Below are 22850 nucleotides of genomic sequence, written 5' to 3'. Positions count from 1 at the left end.
CACAAGGCATAAGGCAGCGTTGGTCATGGAGAAAACATTGCTTACAGCCTTCTTCCTTTTAAGCATACACAATGGTATATATACATAGCGCGGAGCGAAGCTATAGAATTTTTGGCACATGTCGTTTCTTAATAATGGAAGAGTCTCTTCAGCGTGAATTGTAATCATTATTGTATATATTAGGGAAGCTCTTAATAGATTTATTATTTCGAAAAATGTTTTTGTTTGTTGCGTCTTGATATGGACCGACAGCTTCAAGTGTTCCTTACATTTCTGCTATGTACTGTATTTATATATCCGAATATCGTTGTGTGCCTACTCGGTTGTTAGGAGAGTAAGGTTGGAAACACGAGATTGGGAAGGACTCGTCTCCATTGTATGTGAGGTTGTGTAATTTCTGAGAATTTCTAAAAATAGCCTCATCACCTTCTTCAATGTACTGCGCAGCAGATATCAGGTTACTGCGTTATATTTTGATTTTTGATGGATATGAGTAAGGTAGTCGCTTCGTTGGATGTGAGAGAAGAAGTTTGTCAATTCTATAAAGGACATTAATCCATGCTCTGTGAGTTCTTGCCCTATTGACTCAAGGATTTATTTTTTATGAAAATGACAGCTGAAAATATTTCTACAGAATCATAGAAATTTATTCAAATCTTCTTACAGACAATAGCGACGGGAGCTTTAAATTTCCCAAAATTATGTACTTAGAATAAAGCGTCTTTGAGATGTTATTCTTTAAGTCAAATTCTCAGAACATGACTTCATGAAAATTGAGGCCAGTTCCAAACAGTAGCGCCTTAGGGTTTACCGAACATAAACTTAAGAAAATATCTGTTCAACCGAATCGGTTGCACGTACTTTATCTCAAAGGAACAAACTTCGAAACTCTAATATTCAGTAGAGATATTTATTTACAGAAGTTGGTCGATTTCGAATTGAACGACATCGGTTTCCAGCAACTAATTACGGAGCATCGACATTGCGAAGGCAGAGTTAGTTGTGCAAAAGGACCCAGTTTGCTGGCTTCAAATTTAGGCTTCCATTTATTATTATGCTAACCCTGTTGTTGTAGACTTATTACATGCAGGAGTCTCCCTCGGATACCACCTTCTTGTGGTGGAGGAGCCTGTAGTAGTTTACTCCAAAACGCATGAAGATGGAATGGATTCTCACCCTCCAAGTGGTAAGGAGTCACAGACTTCGAATCCATCCGCAACTGTGAGAAATCAGATCGTGGCCAAGGCACGGATTTTGGAGAACTCACCAGATTCACGTTCCCCCACGGAAAAATCTGTGGAAGGCACGCTCTCTACTTTAGTAGAAAACTTGCATCCAGTGTCTATGGCGCGGTCAGCCAGAAAGTATAGCACAGCAACTCCCTTAATGAGAGAAACTGGAAACCTGACCACGGCCGGTCTGTCGGTGAAATTGGTGCCAAACTATTCGAAAAAATTGGAGAGGAAATCTCGCAAAGCTGCAAAGGAAAAGGGTTGCCTCTCAGAACTTTCTCCTCTGCCTTTACCAGGAAAAGCGGAAGAAAAGGAAGTAGGTGATGTGAACGCAAAGGGTCTAATCCCGCTACGCAGAAACCATGCAGCCCGGGACACCGTGAACCTGGGAATGCTCCCAGTCGACGAGAACAGAAGGTACTGCGAGAGAAGGAGAATAAGGACATAGGTGTTGTTATACTACGAAGGATGGCGATGTCGAGAGAAATCGGACGGAAGAAAGCAGAGTTTCCGGCGGAAGGTGAGGACAAGCTAGTAACTCCGGTGAGATCCACATTGGACGCCGCTTCAATTAGCAGCGGGTTTTATATTAGACTACACTTATGTCTACGAACATAAAGGTTATTGAAATTAACCTGAGATTAACATATTTACCGGTAGCAAGGCTGGTAAAGTCGGATAATCGCGAACGTTACATGCGTTCCTACGTCCGTGGGGCCAAGAAGAAGTGAGGTAATTGACCTAGCAATCTGCACTACAGCGTTATTAGAGTTGATTAGCGATTGAATGCTAGATGAAGTCTCAGTCTTAGATCACCGTTACATAAAATTGATTATTGTGGGCAAACAGTCTGTAATACAAAGACGGAATCCTAGGAAAACGTACCGGACAAAGTTCAATTAACGCGCTGCTCCCTAGGCGACTAAAAACACCTTTGCCCATAGAATATCAATTGCAAATTCGGAATGTCTTACTTTTAGGGTGATATGAAGAGGCTTGTCAGTTTCCCGAGGTCAAAGCGGTAAAAGGCTTCTATGGTAGAACCGAGAACTGCAAAGAACCAGGAAATCAATTCGATGATTCTTAAATTGTGCTTGTAAAAGCAATAAAAATGAAGACTGGTTAAACTTCCAGAACTCACAACGTGAATATAAGAGGCTTGTACATCGCTCGAAGTGAGATTTCTTTAGAGAATACTGTGAGGAAATGGAAGGAGAAAGGGAGACTTCCAGGCTGTAGAGATTCTTGAAAAGGACCATTCAGCCAACTTCGACTATCTTAGAAAATTGGATGGATCTTTCACGACTTCCAAAGTTGAGTCTGTACAGACTGGAAATGCACCAACCGGGAGAACAAGTAATAAAAGTTAGAGGGAAATAATTGACGTTTTTCGCAAATCTTTGGGAACTGGGACCGAGCGGTTGATACTAATGGAAAGGCAAATGCTGCCATACTATTCTTTGAAAACTTCAAATGATCTGAGATGGATGGCATCTATCCAGCAATACTAAAGGAAGGTATAGAGCACTTAGAGCAACTTCTAAGAAATATTTTTCGAGTATGTCTGGCTCTTGGCAGAAAGTTAAGATAATTTTCATACCTAAGTCTGTGAAAGATGACTATCTAAATCCAAAGAGCTTTAGACAAATCAGTTTAACAACATGAAATGTCTGGAGAGACTGGTTGAACGTCACATTCGTGAGAAAACATTAATGTCGTACCCACTAAATGAAAAATTGATAGACCAGCAACTTCCTCTAAACTACAATTTTTATTTTTCAGTGTAGATATATATTTCAGGAGCAACTTAACATAAGAAAAATAAAAATTCTACTTTGGAGGAATTTTAGGCTAGACTAAAAATAGCAGACAATATCTAATCCCATACTAAACGAAAACCAACCGCTTATGAGTGTGCTCTTCACTCTTTGTTCCAAAGATAAAGGACGCAACTCCCAAAGGCGAGTACGCGATGAGGGTCTTCGTGGACATTGAATAGGCGTTAAACTGTGCGTTCTGTTCCAAAAGCTCTGTGATGCCGCCAGAGAGGATGGTGTTGATGGAACTTAAATTAATTGGATCTATACTATGCTAACGTAGAGATTGCTATATGCCCAAGTGGGGGTTGATCACTACCTAACAACGGAAGGAGGTGGTCTATCGCCAATTTCGTGGATTATGTTGATCGATTCACTACTAAGCGAACTGCAAAATGTGCTAATGCACACTCAAACTTATGCGGATGACGTTGTTGGTCGAGATCTCAGAACTCTGTGTTGAAATATACAACGCGTCGTTGATTTAATTAACAGTTGATCCCTCAGGCACGGACTTTTAGTTAACCCAAAGAAAACCATAATAATATTACTTCCAAAAAGGAAGAAACTGAATGGACTTTATTTCTATAAATGAGGTTTACAACCCTTCAACTCTCCGAAAAAACGAAATATCGGGGAGTTATACTAGGCTTTTTTGGATTAAGGGGATCCCGTGTGAAAGCCGTTTTTTTCGGCATTTTTTTAGAAATTTTTTGTGAAGAACTGGATAAGGATACAAATTCGAACTTTCCACCATAGATTTAACAATGTCGAGCGTGCATAGTAATTTTTCCACCTTGACCGCATAGTTGGTTATTGAAATACAGGGCAATTTATACACCCATCTCCAAAAAAAGGTGTTTTTCTGCTGCCACGCTAGAGGGCGCTGTGATCATCTTAAAGAAAAAAACTAGACGACATTTTAACGTACAGACTTAACTACAGTCCGCAAACTAGGATTATTAAAAATATTAAAAGGTAAATTTTTGGTGCTTTGTTAAACTTTTTTTTTGTAAATTTTGGTGTTTTTTCACGGCTTCTTCAATGAATAAAAAAAAAACTACTGAACGAATCGCAATTATCCTAGTTTGCGGACCGTAGAAGTATGTTCTGAATAAGTCCTGAAAATTTCAAAGAGTTTCGTTGGATTGATTTTGGGCTATGCTGGCAGCCGATTTTCAACATGTAGTTTCGAGAAAAACGCATTTAAAAAGTAGAGTGCGATTTTTAGCAATAAAACCTTAACTGACCATTAATCTGGTATACCTAATGCACAAACCTTAGGTTTCTTGAAGAAGCACATGTACAGCCTGGGCTTCAATTTTTGTCCTTTTAGCGAAGTCATTCGAACGTCATTCGGATCGCTAAATACGAGCTTTATTACGGCGATCGATATAAATCTGGCATGTTACTTATCACGTGTTCGACACTATAATTTCCGACAAGGAAACTTATGTCTCAGGTATTAATTTAGATATATGTTACAATTTTTAGGCTGAGCTCGAAATCCATTACTCAATTTGCAGCCCTTGGATTTGTTAATTCAGAGCACTGCTATGAGAGCAGTTCATAACTAATTCGATTTGATCTATCTGGAAACAATGTGCGTGGGGACATTGGAAGAACTGAATCCTGTTTTTGCCAATGCCTTCTAGGTTCCCCATACATTTGTTTGGTAGAAAATATGAAGTCATCTTGAAACGTAGAGAAAAACAAAACAGAGTTTTAGAGAAGGAGTCTACCTCTCGAATAAAAACGGGAAGTGGGATTTTCTTCTGGGACAATATGCAGCAGCCTTTCAGGCGGAAGTGTATGCGATTCTAAGAGCGGCAACCTGGGTGATGGACGAGCGGTTGAAGGGCAAGCGCATTACAATCTGTAACGATAGTCAAGCTACATTGAGGACGTTGAACATCACTTCAAAAATCGTTCAGGAATATAGAAAGATTCAATACGGTGGAACTACTCCGGATACCCGGTCATTGTGATGTAGATGCTAATAAAATCTCGAATTGTTTTGCAAAAGAAGGGACCGGAACAAGCAGTTGGAGTATCGATGGCATTGACTAATGCTGCTCTCCAAAGCTGGGACCAAGCTTCCCATAATAGCAGGTGGCAGAGACTTAGTGCTGCGGTATCCCCCTTTCTCACCCTACACCCAAACTCATACACTCACACAACATTCCTTTTTTATGGAGCTAATTGAAAATTAAATAGAAAAAAATAGAAAATGGTAATAAAAAACTGCTGAACATAGAAATGAACAGTATTAAATATGATATCAGGTGTAGTAAAAAGAAATCCACTAATTTTCGAATAGACTGCTTCAATAATTTGATAATCACGTTTTATAAGTCTAATCGGGATGCACTAGGTGGCGTTTGAAAGATAATATTTCGTACTGAAAATATTTAGCAACTACCAGCTCATTGCAGCGGATGCTGTTGAACTTTGAAGTTTGAAGTCGCTGTCATGATTCAAGGTGGCATCGTCAGCATCGAAAACCAACCAACCAACAACATCAAACCGCACTGATCAAACAGGAAGAATAAGGAGAGGAAAATAAAACTTTGAGACCGTTAACAATTTCTCCTATCTAGGGTCGAAAATCACAACCGATAACAGCTACGATGAGGAAATTTGCGCACGGTTGTCAGCCAATAGAACCTTACAAAAACTGTTCCGCTCGAAACGTCTCACCATAGGGTGAAAGCTCTTACTGTGCAAGACAATGATCTTGCCAGCCCTCATGTATTCCTAGGAGACTTGGGTTCTTAGCAAGAAGAATTGCGAACTCTTGGCCGCGTTCGAGAGAAGAATCCTCAGAAGAATTTTTGGCCCCCTACATGAAGATGGACGATTCCGTAGTCTACATAACGACGAAATCTATGAGCGATACCATGACAGTCCGGTTGTGGATAAAATCCGGCTCAATAGCTTATGGTGGGCGGGTCACTTAATCCGTATGGATGAGGATGATTCCACCCGGAAAGTCTATAAGGGAAATATTTATGGTAGAAAAAGAAGACGAGGCTGACCCTGCCTAAGATGGAGCGATGGCGTAGGTCAGGACGCCAGATAGCTTTTAGAGATATCGAATTGGTGGACCTCGGCGCGAAACCGGGATGTCTGGAGTTCCTTATTAAGGCAGGCCTGGACGGAATACCGGTTTTTGCGCGGTTCATGATGATGGTGTCATGATTCATCCTTCCGCTAGCAATGAACGACCTCAAGTTCGACAAAGTGCTTAACGGAAAAGTTGTGTTTGAGCGATTACTAGCCACCCTTAGTATTTCTGAAACGTCTTACCAGCTTACCAGCCGTGTGTGCTTCACCATCACTTTCGCAGTATTTGATAAGGTTTGTCGCTTGATAAACTCCAGTGCGATAGATCAGAGTCGGAGCCCTTCCAGGTCACTCAAACGAATGCCATCGCGAAAAGCTAAAGACGCTTCACGGTATTACAATCATAATATTCTTGGAATTGTCCAGGATCCATGATCACGGCAGGCGGACCAGCCAAAAACTTGAGCCAATGCTATCAAATTCGGCGGTCAACAGTAAGCCACCAAAAAACAGTTAACCAGCATTTTTCAGCCAGCAAACTTTAAAAAATTTGGCCAGGGAGCTCTGACATTCGATTTAGCATGTCAACAAATTCAAATTGCTGAATCTACATTCCTACTACAGCCGTGGTCACGGCGTTTGGTCTTTTTGGATTTAGTGTTATGACATTCGGTTTCCGGGACGCCGCCCGTTCATTTTATATCATTTTATGAATAAAATACTCCGAAGGTTAGCATTTGAAAATGCTGAACAAAACATGGTATACCTTCGAGTGCTGTTCGAACCTCTTGAAAAGTTAGTAGTGACAGCAATGAAATCGAATATCTTGCCTACAATATCAATCAATTCGATATTGCTTCACCGGCTTGGCAAGCAGAAGCGATTAGGGGTTATAAACGCTCCCCTTTTTGAACGAATTGCTGTGCCAGTCTAAGAACGAGGATATTATACGATCAACCGAAGCTGACGAGCCATTCCTGCGATGTAAAGATTTACCAGCTGAAGTAATGTCGCTCGTTCATTGCAGACAGAATGCACCCTTAGCTGTTTTTGCATTTAATGTGGCAATAGGAGCAGTACTCGAACAGAAACCCAATGAAAGATGATTGCCCTTGGTGTGCTTTTAGTAGAAACTGACTCGAGCAGAGAAGCTATATAGCACGCGAATTCTCGCCATTTTCGATATTTACTTGTAGGCGATGATTTCATGTTGAAAACAAACGAAAAACCGTTGGTTTATGCCTTTCACCAGAGAGCTGATAAGGCTTCTGACACGCAAAGTTGGCATTTCTCATCTACTACGCAATCTACAGCCAACTGCGCATGTCTTCGATGAAATGAACATCACTGCCGATGCTTTGTCCAGAGTAGAATCAATTCCCCCCATCAACGCTTATTAAATCTACTGCAACACATCTACTGCAGTAGTCAAACTTCGTTAGGGCTGACTTCGTTAAAAAGAACAACAAAAATGAGAAAATACATCATATTTTAGTTTCTCTTCAATAAAAACGAAAACGGAAACCAAGTGACCGCAAATCTGAATAGTGTTTGTAGTTCTGATACTTTAACAGACAACTACGCACAATTTCGATTTCATCAATTCCGCGTCAATTCGAAATCACGCTCTGGAAGGCCAATTGTCGAAAATCACAATCATAATCATGGAACTTGTCGAATCCGATTTTATATAAGTCCTGTTTTGATTGCCCAGGAGCTAAAAATCGTACAAAAAACCGTTGAATTATGTTGGATTAAAAAAAAACAATCGCTGTCAGGAATTCGTACCTTCCAAACCCGGTTCAGGTGAAATTGAAACAGAATCCTTAGATACTTTTAAACAAGTAATCTATCCCACCATATTTCCAATTCAGCCATAGACCAAAATTCCGGATAATCCGTGCGGTCTCACTGACTCTTGTCACTCATTTGGTGATGTTATTCTTTACGAGCAGCCTCCTCCCTTGAGGGTCTCCCTTGCGCTTGTATAAGGTCGTCCGTTCCTTAGCAAGGAATGTAAAGGAGATAATTTCGGCTATCGGCTAGCATTACAGCCGATTCTGAAACAGAGCGGTATGCAGATGCTACCCGCAAAGCTTCCCATCACTGTACATGCGCAAGACGCTTTCGATACGCCTACTTTCCAAGAGCATCAACCTATAGGGCAAACTGTTTCGGCAGCAGTGTACTCATCATGAGCTTTTCGAGCATTTTTCCGGCCGTGTCAGGCATATGATCGGTATGTAGATGACCGCGCAGTCTCCAACGACAACAAAAAATCTCCAGAATAGACTGCTGGCTTCTTCTTAATTTTTCCAGAAATGAAGACTTCTTCCAACACTTTCATAGTGAGAAGTGGATGCGACCGCCCTTCCTCCTTCTGCAGTTCGGTAGCTTCCGCTATTCAACATAACATAGCAGGCCGGGTACACTATTTAAAACTACGAGTTACAATCCTCAAAGCTATTATGTTTTTAGGAGTCCGATTCGGATTAAGTATTTCAAACTGTACTGCAATCGAGTTGGAAGTAACTTTTGGATCACTTTGCCGATAGTATTGTCATGAATATGGCCGAGAAAAGTAACTTTTAAAATGAAGATCATAGTCAATCTGCTATTCTACGGCTTAGACAGGAAGAATGGATACCTCGGTTCCATGAGTCATGAGCTTTTCGAATGGCAGAATCCACAATGTAAGGATGTCGAGCTCTGGAATGGAATGGCGGCATTATTGCCCAAAAATGAAATCCATCGAGTAGCTGGATTCCAAGGATGAGGAATTGAACATACAGGTCTCCTATGCCGAGCTCTTATGAACTCGACTAAGTAGAACAATTTATCAGCGTCCAAAAATATTGCCGTACAAGATGTTAGAGACAAACCATGTCTGTCAAAGCTGGTAATCTATGAAATGATGATGATTTCTTCACTCCCTGATTTTCGTGATTAACTTTCGTCATTATTTTCATTATTTAACACATTATAAATCTTTTGAATCCATGTGCATAATTAATTTTGTAAGAAATTCTTTTGAAATGTAGTCACGGACCGGTTTTTGACATTATTGAAAACAAAAAATCGAAAATAGAAATTATAAGAGATTAGAATTAGCCTAACCTTTTTTTTCTGTTTTTCAAGCTGATACTGGAAGATGCTATCATTGCCCTTATTTGAGTAGACATCGGTATGGGGAGAATTTTGAAGTTTAGACACCTATACGAGGCGATTTTGTGATTTTTTTCAGATTTTTGAGCTGTGCTGTGTGTGAATGCGCCCGTAAAGCACACTCCCCTTCAAAACTCACAACTCACAAGTTGAAAAATCGGAAGCTAAACGCTTCATATATGAAACGTTATGTATATTGCTTATATAAGTATACTTGAGTGGGCATTTATCCCATTCCTCAGTGTCCGGATAGCCGAGTGGTTAGAGCACAAGGCTGTCGTACGGAAGGTCGCGGTTCGAATCTCACTATTGGCATCGAGATTTGTGTCGTGATTTAACGTCGGATACCAGTCGACTCAGCTGTGAAAGAATACCTGAGTCAAATCAGGGTAATAATCTCGGGCGAGCGCAATGCTGACCAACTTTCCTCCTACAGTGTACTGTAGTGTGCCGTTACGGTCTTGAATGAAATACCCTAACACACTTCAAAGCCCTGATCCAATATGGATTGTTGCGCCAACGATTATTATTATTTATCCCATTTGTATGTACTTAGCTCGTAATGTATATGCATTTAGTTTATAAGACCATTCACTTCAGCATGATACTGAAAAAGTCTCAGAATGAAATTAGCACAAAAGTGACAATTTTGACGTACCATAACTCTGCTAGTAATAGTGCGATTTCCACCAGACTTGGTAGTATTACGTTCTACAGTATAGCCTATTTTACTTGGTGATTCTAAGAGAAACCGGGGCTCGTCATTTTAAATATAAATATACACTCATAGTAAATATGGTAATAACATATACTACTAATAACTTGTATCACGTATTGATATGGAGAGTATTTTGAAGTCTAGGTACCATGTGCATGGACCAACATACTTTTTTCAGATTTTTGAGTTAGATAGTTTCTGAGAGCGGGCTTTTGAAGTAACTGGCCGTGATCAAAGGGTGGTATAGGTCCCAGGGCGAAACGTGGATTGGAGATGGAGCATAAAACCTGGGAAATGCCTGCTGAACCAACACCAACAGCTCTACTACCAAACTCTATCTCCAACTTCACGTGGTGAACACTCTTTCTTAACGAAAAGCTGCAGACGGAGAAAGATGAAGGCGAGTCTCCCGCCCCTAAAAACGGGACAAATTGTACCAACTGGTCCTCCCAGTCGGGGGTTGGGTAGGGCTGACAACCCTACACGGAAAACAACTTGTTACGAAGCCACAACACACAACGACGAACACGGCAACGACAAGGGAATAACGATTTGCGCATTTTCTCATGGAACGTGCACTCTGCGCTTGCGAGGCAAGTTTAGAAATATAAGCCGCATTAACGTTCACGCCCCTACAGAGGAGACTGCAGAGTCGGAGGAGGATACCTTCTACGAGGCAGTAGAACGAACCCTCGAAGCCTGTCATACTTGGCGATTTTAACAGCCAAGTAGGGAAGGAACCTGTATTCAGGCGATACGTTGCTCCCATAGCTTACACGAAAATGCAAATGATAACGAACTGCAGAATCATTTAATTAGTAGGGTCAAACGAAATGGATGTTTGAAGTACCTGGTTTGCGCGAAAAGCGGTTCACAAACATACATGGGCCTCTCCAGACGGGACGACTTTCAACCAAATTGACCACGTGTTGATCGAATGCCGCCACCTCTCAGCCTTGATGAATGGCAGAACATATAGGGGGGCCAATATAGACTCGGATCACTATCTCGATGGCACGGTGCTCCGAGCTGGAATAACAACACCACCCAGAATCCCCCCTGACAATCAGGTCAGAGCTAACCTCCATCCACAACACAGCCCTCCGCGACACCTATAAGAGGGAAATGGATGCCGCAATGACCGCAGTCAACAGAAGACCTGGAGACGAAGCATCACTAAATGATCTTCACAACTTCACAGACAGAAGAAGCCTGGGAGAACCAACGGGTCTGTGAACTCGAAAAGTACAGGGAGCAACCGCACCAGGCGCGAAAATTTTACCAACAAGTCAGCAGGATTAAGCTTTACAGATCTTCATGCTCATCCTGCCCAGACAAAGTGTGAAATCTGATTTCCGACAGAATGGGCATATTGGAGCGATGGATTGAGTACGTTGATGAGCTACTGAACAACCAGAACCAGAACAACAGAAATAGGAGAATGTAAATTTGAGACCGTTGATAATTTCTCCTATCTAGGTTCGAAAATCACAATCAATAACAGTTACGATGATGAAATCCGTGCACGGTTGTTGTCAGCCAATAGAGCCTATTTGAACTTACAAAAACTGTTCCGCTCGAAAGTCTCACCACAGGGTCAAAGCTCTCACTGTACAAGACAATGATCTTGCCAGTCCTCATGTATTCCTCGGAGACTTGTCTTCTTAGCAGGAGAGAGAGTTGATGATGATGACCGTTTTTGGACGCCCGCACTCCTCCCCTTTGTAACTAATGTCCAAACGAATGGAATGGAATGTAGTAATCCAGACCTTTCGTTTGATACTCCATATGACTATACTCGGTGAAAATGTACATCTCCTCCCTTAAACTCAACGTAAAACTTTATTATTCACTGCATTCACAAGTCCCACCTTTCATTTCATATTAATAGGAGGCGATATAAGGTGACAGACAGACAGACGGACGGATGGACAGACAATAAACCGATTTTAGTATGGTTGGTTTTAAATCGGCTGCGTACTACTCAACCCTATATCCTGGGGAGAAAAAGATTATCTAGTCCTTTTTTGGGTTTTTGATCTCAGTATTACGTTTTTTAGCTCTGGGCGAATTTCAATTTAGCCTTCGAAAATATAGTTTCTTTCGTAATTCGCCCTCAGTAAGGGTGTTATTTTACCCCGTTTCGTTAATTTTCTTCGCTTTGCATCCAACGTTGCGTTCTTGCAAAAAAAAAAAAAGAAAATACCAAAACTCCTTTTACCCCTTTTCTGAACACATATCTTTTTTTTACGACGGTGTCCAAATTTAAATTTGGCTCGCTGCAAATACATTCAACAAAAGTTATCAAATGGTTCCAGTTTCATCAGTACGCTGTCAGACCGATTCATCTTTTAGGTGCCGATGTAGTTTTTCCCGAATGATCAACTTTATAGTTTGCAACAGTTGAATAGATAAAAATAAATCAGACTCACCATGAGAAGCAATCCTCCCTTCCGGACTGGCCATTTTCATCACCTCTCATGTGCGAAACGGAAGTAAAAAAATCTGTAAAGAGAAAAGCAAAAAATGTACCAAACTGAAACCCACTTTACGGAAAATCGAGCGGCTCAAAAAAACATTCGGTCTAAACAAATTAACACAAATCTTCAAACATCTCGTCGACATTCAAGTTTTTTGTTCTTCTAATGATTCTAAGTCTCGCCAACTGAACTTATGGCAGCCACTTTCTTGCGGCGCATAGGCGACAACGGGAAAATTACTCATAATACTTAGAATAAAGTCGGACAAAAAATAAAGCATGAAATAATTTGTAATAGGGAATTTCCCAGTTTGATATAAAAATAGATTGAATCGCAAAAAAAGTGGTGAAAAATCGACGGCAGAAACGCAGACGACGCACAATCATCACACGATTGTGGCATTAATTCATGTTTAATGTGAGATTTCTCATTGGGAATGATTTTCGCAAATCGACAACGGACTGAAAATAAAACACGTTCAGACTAGAGTAAACAAAGAAAAATGAATTAAGGAAAATCATAGACTTTGCATTGTCATGCTTAAAAGCAAAATTAGGATTGGAAATTAGATACACGTTCACAAATCAGAGTTCTGGATAGAGGCATACCCTATTTCTTTCTATAGAGGAGAGGGAGAGGTTTCTACATGAGAGGCCGTAACACTATACTACCCTGCGGCAATCTTTTCTTGAGTGACTTCTCCAATTTACAAGAAGGAATCCACCTTTTTCTCCACTACAAAAACCGGCCATGTCTGATCTGGCGATAAGACCGCCTTTCAAGACCTCACATAGATAGTGACATCCATTTGAGTTGCGGATTAAGTATGGTTCCTTCCTTATTATCCTTTCCTTAGTATCAGAACGTGCGTATGCTCTTCGACAACGGTATCAAAGTCCTCCACGGGGCTCCCTTTCTCCAACTTCAGTGAAAATTTGAATGCTTCAAGCGTAACATCTTATGCGGTGCTGCGCTTTTGTACTCCAGAATAGCTAGTGGAGGTTAGTCTAAATCCGATGTTGGACAAATGCTTAGGGCATCTACAAGGTATGCTTTCATGGCCGCACCAGAAGGACAGAATATCTCAAAAACACAGGATTACATGATTTGGAGGAGAAGGAGCCTTTCTATGAGCAACAGTAAGCAGTCTAAGACAGGCTACTTAAGGATGAAATTGCGATAGTATTGGGTTATCTAGATGCCACCGTGGAAGGTGAGCTTTGATAACACCTCGGTCAGATACGTGATGAGAAAACAAGATTTCGGTGGCCATAAGACCATTTGAATTTCAACTGTCCGGCAAGGTACGAGAAATCAGATTAACCACATTGTGGATGTGCCTAACAAGTGGGGAGCTGGCATGGGCCCCGGAAAGGGATCATCACTTGAGGGTCACTGTCCTTCGTCTGGGTATAGCGCCACCTGCCTTTCGCAGGGATAGATACCTTAATGTATTGAATAGTTCACAATTACATTTTCATTCTTCTTGAACGCTACGTGCTCGACCATACCCCAAAATGGGGCCATAGAACCTACCTCACCGTAAAATTGTGAAAGCTGACCTATGAATCTATTGATGGTTCTGAATAGTGGTGAAAGTGACGCGCTCGAGTTGCTATATCATCTTAAATCTCGGAAAGTGTAGTATAACGAGCGCCGTCACAAAAGGCCAGCATTGCGATAGTTAGGGAAGCAGAAACTGCCGTAAAAAATAATCCTAGATGTGTATACCGTATCACGGCGGAAGCCGCAAGGGGGTGGCGGATCCTTCGCTGGAATAGTTGTGAACATTCACGATGATGACCATTTCAAGAGGTGGAAGTAGACCTTTAGTAGAACGTTCCGGAGAACCTTACCGGTTGAGAATGAAATGGCTAATAACTAGACCATGTGGATATTGACTGCTCCTTCAAATAGAAGTGATATCATTTCTGCCATCGATGCGCTCAATCGGAGTAAGGTAGTCGGGCTTGATAATCTTCCGGTGGAATTATTTATCCCAACTGCTGCATTTTCAGCATAGTTATTACTTGCACTTATTCAGAAATCTTGGGAATCCGAAATCTTTCCAGAAAGTTGAATGAGCAAATGATCGGTTATGGATAACGTTTTTAATGCTGCCTTGCCTGATGAACGGAGAGACGTTCAATGGACCATAAAATCACTCTTTGAGTATCCCGACTATAATGATGATATCCGTTTGTACCTTAGCCAAATAGCTCTGGATTTGACGGAAACAAAGTCAGTCGAACTTAACGAAAAGATCGCCCCAAAAAGATAGGGCATAGAGTAGTGGATCAGGAGTGCAAGTTATTTAAGGGCCTTGGGGAGAGTTGAAACACATTTTAGCAAACCGATTTCGCTGAAACGTAGCCATATTTGAGGCGCTATACCACCTTCTTTGGCAGAAGTGATAGCCATATATTATGCAAAATCGGCAAAAAACACACGGTGAAAAGAAAGGGGAAAAAGTTGAATTATGCAAAGGTACCTAGGATTGCCGGGCGCCTCTATCGAGTATTGTGGAAGTTGATTCTTTCCGACCTGCCCTGAAAATTTTCATTACCAAATTATTCGTTTGTTTCTGCATTACCCGACCAGCCTCGAAGATGTCACTACTCAGTCCAAAACCTTGATGGACAGTTGCCTGTCGGTTAGAATTACTATGTTACGTTTGAGGGTTGGATCATGTCCTAGCCATCAACAGCCCTCTATGGTGGACCTCGCAACGCATCGCCGCTTCGCTGTACAACATCGGGACTCAAGGGGTCTGTTAGCATTGTACGCTCCAGCGTATTTAATATGAAGGTCCAGGGGGAGAAGATGGAGTGCATAGGATTCGTCAGGAAGGACTTTCCCACTAGAATCTGCATAAACAGCTCTCTCAACGCCGCCCAAGGCACAATACAACTGTACGTTAAGATGGGACGAACCAGGGCCACGTACATCCAAAGAGGCATCTTTGGGCAGATATTCCATTTATTTAAAAAGGTTTTTATGCAGTCATCCCAGTTCTATATTTAGTCTTCAATTTAGTCCAAGAGCACAACCAGATGCTTTACGTAGGAGGAAAGTGCCAATCCTCATCCAATTAGCCACAAGAGGTGGAATTCGGGTCCTTTGTCTTGGTGATAAACAGTATCAGCTAGTTTGGTTGAATTTATACCGAGTCCAGATATTCCAGTCAACAGATACACCTTTCCTAACGCTTCCTTCCATAATCTCATTCATCATACTGGTTCATAGCATGGATACCATCTATCCCGCAAGACACCCCCGCCAATCCTATTCTGCTTAGATAGTCCTTGATACTCTTGATACCCACGTTGTTAAATAGTCTCTATGTGTCCAGGAATGCAGCTAAGTATGCTGTTTTTAATGTAACGTTGTCTTCAACGCGCAAGAGATGAGGCTGATAGTACGAAAATCCACCTCTGACCGAATAAAATACAGCTCCGACTACTCTATACAACCCACTTGCTGCTTCTGAAGTATGCTTGGCAATATACCTTCTTGGGTTGGTGATTTATAGGCGGTGAAGCTATTTAAAGCTCAACTGATTTTATCTTCAGTGATCACCAATTCGATTATCTAAAACGACTGGGGCTACATTACCCCGATGTGGGGTTCTGACTCCCACTGTTCTTCGCAGTTCAAGGGTCTCATGAGAAGCCCTTCGACTTTTTAAAAAAGGATGGATTCCTATTCTGCATTGCGAGAGCCAGAATCTCGCATAGGACCCTTTCCTGGTTGTCCTTATAACTCTACAGGTAATAAACTTAGTTGTATTCGAGTCAACTGGGTGTGACATGCAGACAAACAGATGGATAGATATAGGATAAATGAAAATGATTTGAAGAAGATTTTGTTTTATCCAAAAGTAAACGAAAATAACTTAAAATGAAAGTGAGAAAGGAAATACTTGAAATAACGAATCGTTAATCGCAATAAAAAGGGTATGTGTCTAAGGGTGAGTACTGTAACACATAAAAATAATTGAAGGAAGAAAATTGAAAGGAGTGGAAAACAAGAGGCAAGAAGTAAATGGTCTGAGGAGATTGACTGCTTTTGTTTTTCAAAATTTACAGCAGAGAAAAAGCAGAATCACGCACAAATATGAGAATCCCAGAGGTATGATGCAAAACAAGAGGAGCTAATTAATCTTGAGGACCAGACTTGAAAAGTAACCTGCAGCGAAATAACAGGTGGTAATTGAATTTCAAAGGGTTATTAGACACAAAAGCAGAGTCCCCGGCTTGAGAGTTGATGGCTATGGAAAATCTGGAAAGGAGCAGGCGGTAAGAATTTGGGTATCAAGGAAGCTACGGAGGAGTCATCAAAACTTCCTTCAAAATAGGCGAGTGATACAGTAAATTCTTGCGAAAAAGCGAAAATAACTCCGGGGAATGTTGACAAAATTGTATCAAAAATTAATTCTGAAATCATGAGTTGTAGAGTTCAAAGAATTTTGCAAGAAAATCCTTTTGACGTACGCAGAAGAAAACCAAAGAGATGCCCGCGGATGAAACAGCAGCGCAAGGACGCCCGTCTTGATTTTGGAAGGTGGCAATAAAAAAAAATTTATCTGGACGGGGCAACGGTTTTTAGTAGCCATCGGCATGATTTGCTGATAGAAAATTTACCGAGAACAAGACGAAAGTTTGAAGGAAGAAGTGTGATGATGTGGGGACCCTCTGACCCTCTTCATACTTTAGAAAGGCCTACAAAAATGACCTCTTAAAAATATGAAAAAGAACATTGGAAGCCGCGTTGGTGCCAATTCAATTTAGCATTTTATTGAATCTGGAGATCCTATTCGAACCCAATTTCCCCTTCCTTCTAACCGGCCATATCCTTCTTTGATGAGGCCTCTAGTGTGTTTGTCAATCACAGAAAGAATATGAGAATACCGAACAGATTAAATGGCCCATAATGTCAATGAGTGCGTGGCCGAAACGATTATAGAGAATTTCAATGTGATGCTAAGGTCTTCTGACAAAGACTGAAGCAGCCAGTCTACCTAATGATGTCTTTCATCATCGACGGACGGATTTGCTTTCAATTTTCCAAGGGCTGAGGGACGTGTCCGCTAAGATGTGATAAGCCAAATGTCATGCCAAAAATAATCTTGGTCACCAGCAGCAGTATGTGACGTAAACTGCTATTGCTTCATCCAAGCAAAATTTGCTCAGCTTGAAATCTGAATCCAACTTGAAGATTTTTTAGAGCTCATCATCCGCCAGTTGAGCTGCAGTGATGTCCTCGCCTAATATTCCAATATTCTCATTTTAAAAGCTGGTTCGTCGGAAGGAAAAACAGAGATCGGGATGAAAATTACGAGGATTTTTTTAAATCTAATTTTGTTAGTTTCTCTATTCTGTACCCCGGTTTTAGCATGATGATTAGGTTTCGGCCTTCAATCATGATTTGAAAAAATTTAATGCGCTACAAAGGCCTTCAATCTCCTGCTGCATGTACTGCACCAAGTCTGAACTTTTTTGAAAATAGCTGAGAGAAGAAGTGCTTACTAATTACTGCTGCAGAATCGTTCGAGCACTAGCTCCCAAAGAGCCCTTCGGGTCGTATTATTTGAGCAGTCTTCTACCCAAAGAAAAAGCCTTGTGTAGCATTGCCCAACTCAAAATCTAAAAGTCCGAACGCATTATCCTGCCCATCTTCGGACAAGCAAATAACAGTTGGGATCATATTGTAACTATATAACTTGAGTTTAGATTCACAATATTTATCAAAGACAGTGACGTCACCCTTGCGTCTGCAGTTTCCGCAAGGGCTTCAAAGAGGGCTGACAAATTCCTCGCGGCATCATGATTGAATTCAAAATTTGTCAGTCTTTCGGTAAACTAATCGCAGGGAAGGCTCTGGTACTACAACAAAATAACTCTAACCCCGCTCCCCCTCTATAAAATTGTTTGCTTCACCATAGCGACTGTGGAAGTCTAACTCGAAATTCACCGATGTCTGAGGTCGAGTGCAAGGCCCTTTCCCGCACGAGGATTGAAAATCTGATATCTAGCTGGATAAAAGAGGAGCTTAGTGAGCTTTTGCAATTCTGTGGCCCTTTGGCGAGGAAGCTCTGCTATCGTGAAGAAGGAAAAGTAGTCTAGTTTTCAATTCAATAAGGTTAGACGATATTGAGTTTCCAGTAATCTACGATCGTCCGATGCGAGGGGGGCAGTAACTAGGCTTCCGGCTCCGTTTGCTTCCTGATAACCACGTGAGAAATACTGTGTCCAGAAAACACATTCTAGAAACACTAAGAACAGGTCCATGAAATTTCCAGCAGCGAAAATGTCCGCGTTACCTACCTTACGAGAAACAATGCGGAAGACAGGAGGAGGCAAAGCTCTCTATCAGGTAAAAGAAAAAAGGAATCTGCAAGCGTTTAAAAAGTATGTACTTATCAAGGGAAATTCGATGTTATGCAGGTAAGCGAGATTGAAAGTTGGAGGCGGAAAATATTGTCACCACAGAGAAAATAATTTTTAAGGAAGAAGCCAATATGAGTGAGTCAGTGTGCGTTGCATAGCTTCAAGAGTAAGATAGTTACAATTCGCTTATGCATCCGTAGTGTGGTGGGTTAATAACATTAATAATAGTCGTTGGCGCGACAATTCAGTTGGATCAGGGACTTGAAGTGTGTTAGAGCCAAGACCGTAACGGAACACTGTAGTACACTGTGGGAGGCAATGTGGTCAGTATTGCACTCGCCCAAGGTTATTAACCTGATTTGACTCAAGTACTCATTCATAGCTAAGTCGACTGGTATCGGACATCCAGTCATGATAACATATCTCTCGGCTACCAGTGAGATTTGGACCGACCTTCCGCTACGACAGCCCAGCGCTCTAACCCCTGTTAGTGAGTTAAGGTGAACTAACTACACTCCAAGCAACTGTCTGTCTGGGTTCGGTGCCATGAGCACGACATCGTAGCTCTAAATGGATAGATTTGTTTATTCAGAACATTGCAATGAGAGCAGCTCATACGCTAATTCGATTATGAGGAAACAATGGACATGGGGACACAGAGCATTGGAAGAGTTGTTGGAAGATCTGAATCCAGTTTTCGCAATGCCTTCTGATTTTCGGATCCCCATATATTTGTTTGGTAGAAAATATGAAGACATCTTGAAACAAAGAGAAAACTAGAACGCAGCAGAAGAATGCGGGACAGGATATACTCACGTCTTCTCCACCACTGGCTTAAAAACAGAACAGGGTTCTGGAACAGGAATCTACCTCTCGAAAAAAACGAGAGTGGGCTCTTCTTTCGGGAGAATATGTAACGTTCTTTCAAGTTAAAGTGTATGCGATCCTAAGAGAGGAAACCTGGATCATTGACGAGCGCAATCTGCAGCGATGGTCAAGCTGCATTGAAGGCGATGAGCAGTCCTTTGATCACTTCAAAAATCAAATCGTTCAGATATGTAGAAACCGAACTCTGTTTCTAGATTCAACACGGTGACGTTACTCTGGATACCCCGTCATTGTGGTGTAGACGGAAGTGGAATCTCAGATACTTCAGCAAAAGAGGATTAAATTTCCTCCATGGCCAGACTGGAGCCAGTCATTGGGGTTGTTGGTAGAATTGGATAATGGTGTTACCAACAAATGAGAAGAGATTTCCCGTAATGACATTTCTGATGGAATTCAGAAATTGAGGAATGTGGGGAAAACTGCTTCAGAGCTAGGAGATGGTCCCAGCGTAGAAGAAATCAACTTGAATTCGTTGAGCTGCACGAGCAATACAAATACGGGACGAAAAAATTGCAAGTAGCTATCTCGAAGAACAAATCCTAACATTTCAGCTTCAGTACAGCTGACTCTGATCCATGGGGTGGCGCCTACAGGCCGGCATTGTCATCACTGAAAGGCAAACGCTCTCCACCGATTACCTGTCCTAAATTACTATGAAACATAGTGGACACTCTCTTCCCAGAAGATGTGAACTACACAAATCTGCCTAAAGTCTATGTAAACCCCGACGAAATTCATGTAGTAGTAGAAGACGAGATTCTAGATGCAGCAAGGAAATTCGCTGAAAATAAGACCCCAGGGCCAGTTGGAACCTCGAATATCGCCCTGAAAATGGCAGCCAGGGCAGCACCCGGTATTTTTGCCCAAATTTTTACAGCATGCCTTAGCTGATACTTATTCCAAAGCTAGGTAAACCATTGGTTGACCCCTCCTCATATCGACCGATATGTTTGGTCAATACCATTGGTAAACTATTTGATCGTGTATTATACAACAGGCTGCTCGCTGTTACGGAAAAGGAAGGAGGCCTATCCGACAAGCAATTCGGATTTCGCAAGGAGAAATAAACCGTCGATGCAATCAACATGGTGACTGATCTGGCTCGCGCTGCAATACAAGATGACAAATGCTGCGCAGTGGTGACATTCGATGTAAAAAATGCATTCAACACTGCAAAGTGGACGAAAATCGTACAGGCTCTAACCAAACTACAGGCTCCGAAGTACATTGTACGCATCGTTGTTGCATTTCTTCTAGGAAGATTATACTGCGACTCGAACGATGAACTAAAATTATTCCCGATGATGTGCGGCGTACCACAGGGATCTGTCTTATGTCCCTTACTGTGGTTAATTATGTATGATGGAGTGTTGACGCTACGCCTTCCTATCGGCGTGACAACCATTTGCCATGCGGACGATATCGGGGTAAAAGTAGTTGCAAAACGCTTAGACGAGATCGAAATTCACGCAAATGAAGGAATATGAGAGATCAATTCTTGTTTAAAAAAGTTCGGTCTATCAGTTGCTGAACATAAAACTAATAAGCAAAAGAAGGACGGATACAACCGTGAAAATTAAAGTTGATGAAAAAACAATTTACTCTCAAGAGTCATTTAATGATTGACAAAAGGCTCAACTTTAAAAAACACATTGAGTGCGCTACAACTAAAGCGTCTTTCATCGCTGTAACGATCTCGAGGATACTACCGAACATTGGTGGACCAAGACAAAGTCGACGTTGTCTTATTTCAATGGTAGTTAGTTTCGTGCTACTCTACGCAGCTCCAGTTTGGGCAACTGTTCTGGAAAACAAATCAAACTGCGGAAAACTAGGAATGGCGTATCGACTAACTGTACTTCGGATATGTAGTGCTTATCGAACAACATCAGGAGAAGCAGCATATGTACTGGCAGGGACAATCCCTACAGACATATTAGCGAATGAAGGTCGACGTCTCCACGACAAAATGTATGCAATCGGGAAGTCATCGCAGAATGGCAAAAGAGATGAAACGAGGCACAAACTGACCGCTGGACGTGGGGCATCATTCCACACATTCGAAGATGGATTGAAAGGAATCACGGGGAACTAAGCTATAAGCTAACACAGTTTTTAAGTGGATATGAAGGTTATCGGGATTATCTACATCGGTTTGGACACGACGAGTCACCATGCTGCCCAAGATGTGGTAACGTGGCTGAGAATGCGGAGCATGTTGTATTTGAGTGCCCAACGTTCACAGCGCACCGAACTAGGCCGGAGGCGATTGCAGACAGACGCTTAACACCTGAAAATATAGCGGAGTTTATGTTGGAGTCAACGAAAGTTTGGAATCAAGTTGTAATTCACGTAATTCAATGATTCATCAACAGATAAGGCATGAAGAACTGCGAAAAAGGCAAGAAACGCTGAGAACAATAATGAGCCGCAGTTAAGAACTGATCCAGCCCTGCGATGCAATGCTTATATCCCGTGGAGAGAGTGCAAGAAGGAAGTGGTTCTAGTGATAAGGAATCTCAAATAACTGCAGGGCAGGAGTCAGCAGTAAGTTTTTGAACCTTTCCACCTTCCAACAATGAAAAAAAAACAGACAGACGGACAGACCGATAGACAGACAGTAAACCGATTTTAATAAGATTTTCTTTTACACAAAACCTTCAAAATAAGAACAAAATTTTCTTTGTATATAAAATAAGTGCGAAACAAGACATATCCCAGGATGGCATGGCAATAGGTACGTTGCTTCAGATCCTTTATCTGTGCTTGAATCAACATGTTATATGAATTACAGATTTAAGTTTTAATGTGCTTCTCTGCGGTTTATTACTTTGAGATTTGCGACATTTAAGCCGTAAATCACTGATTATATTAAAAGTCTCCCAAGAAAAAAATATCTTGATCTTATAGGATTGAAAGCCGTATTTTTGCTTTGCCTTTTAATTTTCAAAATGAAAAAAAGTCGAACGGCATAGAAGACCAAAAAATATTTTGGAAATCCGAATCAACTTTCTATCTATAATATTTATACAATAAAGGCCCATCTCAGTGCTATCTTTAATCTTTAATTTCACTAGAATTTTCTATATTCTACT

General features: G+C 41.3%; 1 protein-coding gene across 4 annotated transcripts in view; it reads right to left on the bottom strand.

Moving 5' to 3' along the window:
* Positions 1-22850, bottom strand: part of LOC119658055 (histone deacetylase 4) — a 322316-nt gene that overhangs the window by 254819 nt on the left and 44647 nt on the right. For all 4 annotated transcript variants that reach the window (XM_038065300.1, XM_038065308.1, XM_038065301.1 and 1 more), the window contains exon 2: positions 12431-12503. In XM_038065300.1, coding sequence (XP_037921228.1) covers positions 12431-12470 — 40 coding nt within the window. In that variant the 5' untranslated portion in view covers positions 12471-12503. The remainder of the gene's footprint in view (positions 1-12430; positions 12504-22850) is intronic.

Source organism: Hermetia illucens, chromosome 5 (genome assembly GCF_905115235.1).
Source record: "Hermetia illucens chromosome 5, iHerIll2.2.curated.20191125, whole genome shotgun sequence".
NCBI classification, from domain to species: Eukaryota; Metazoa; Arthropoda; class Insecta; order Diptera; family Stratiomyidae; genus Hermetia; species Hermetia illucens.
Note: the sequence above shows the minus strand (reverse complement) of the source record. Positions and strands in the feature narration are given on the sequence as shown.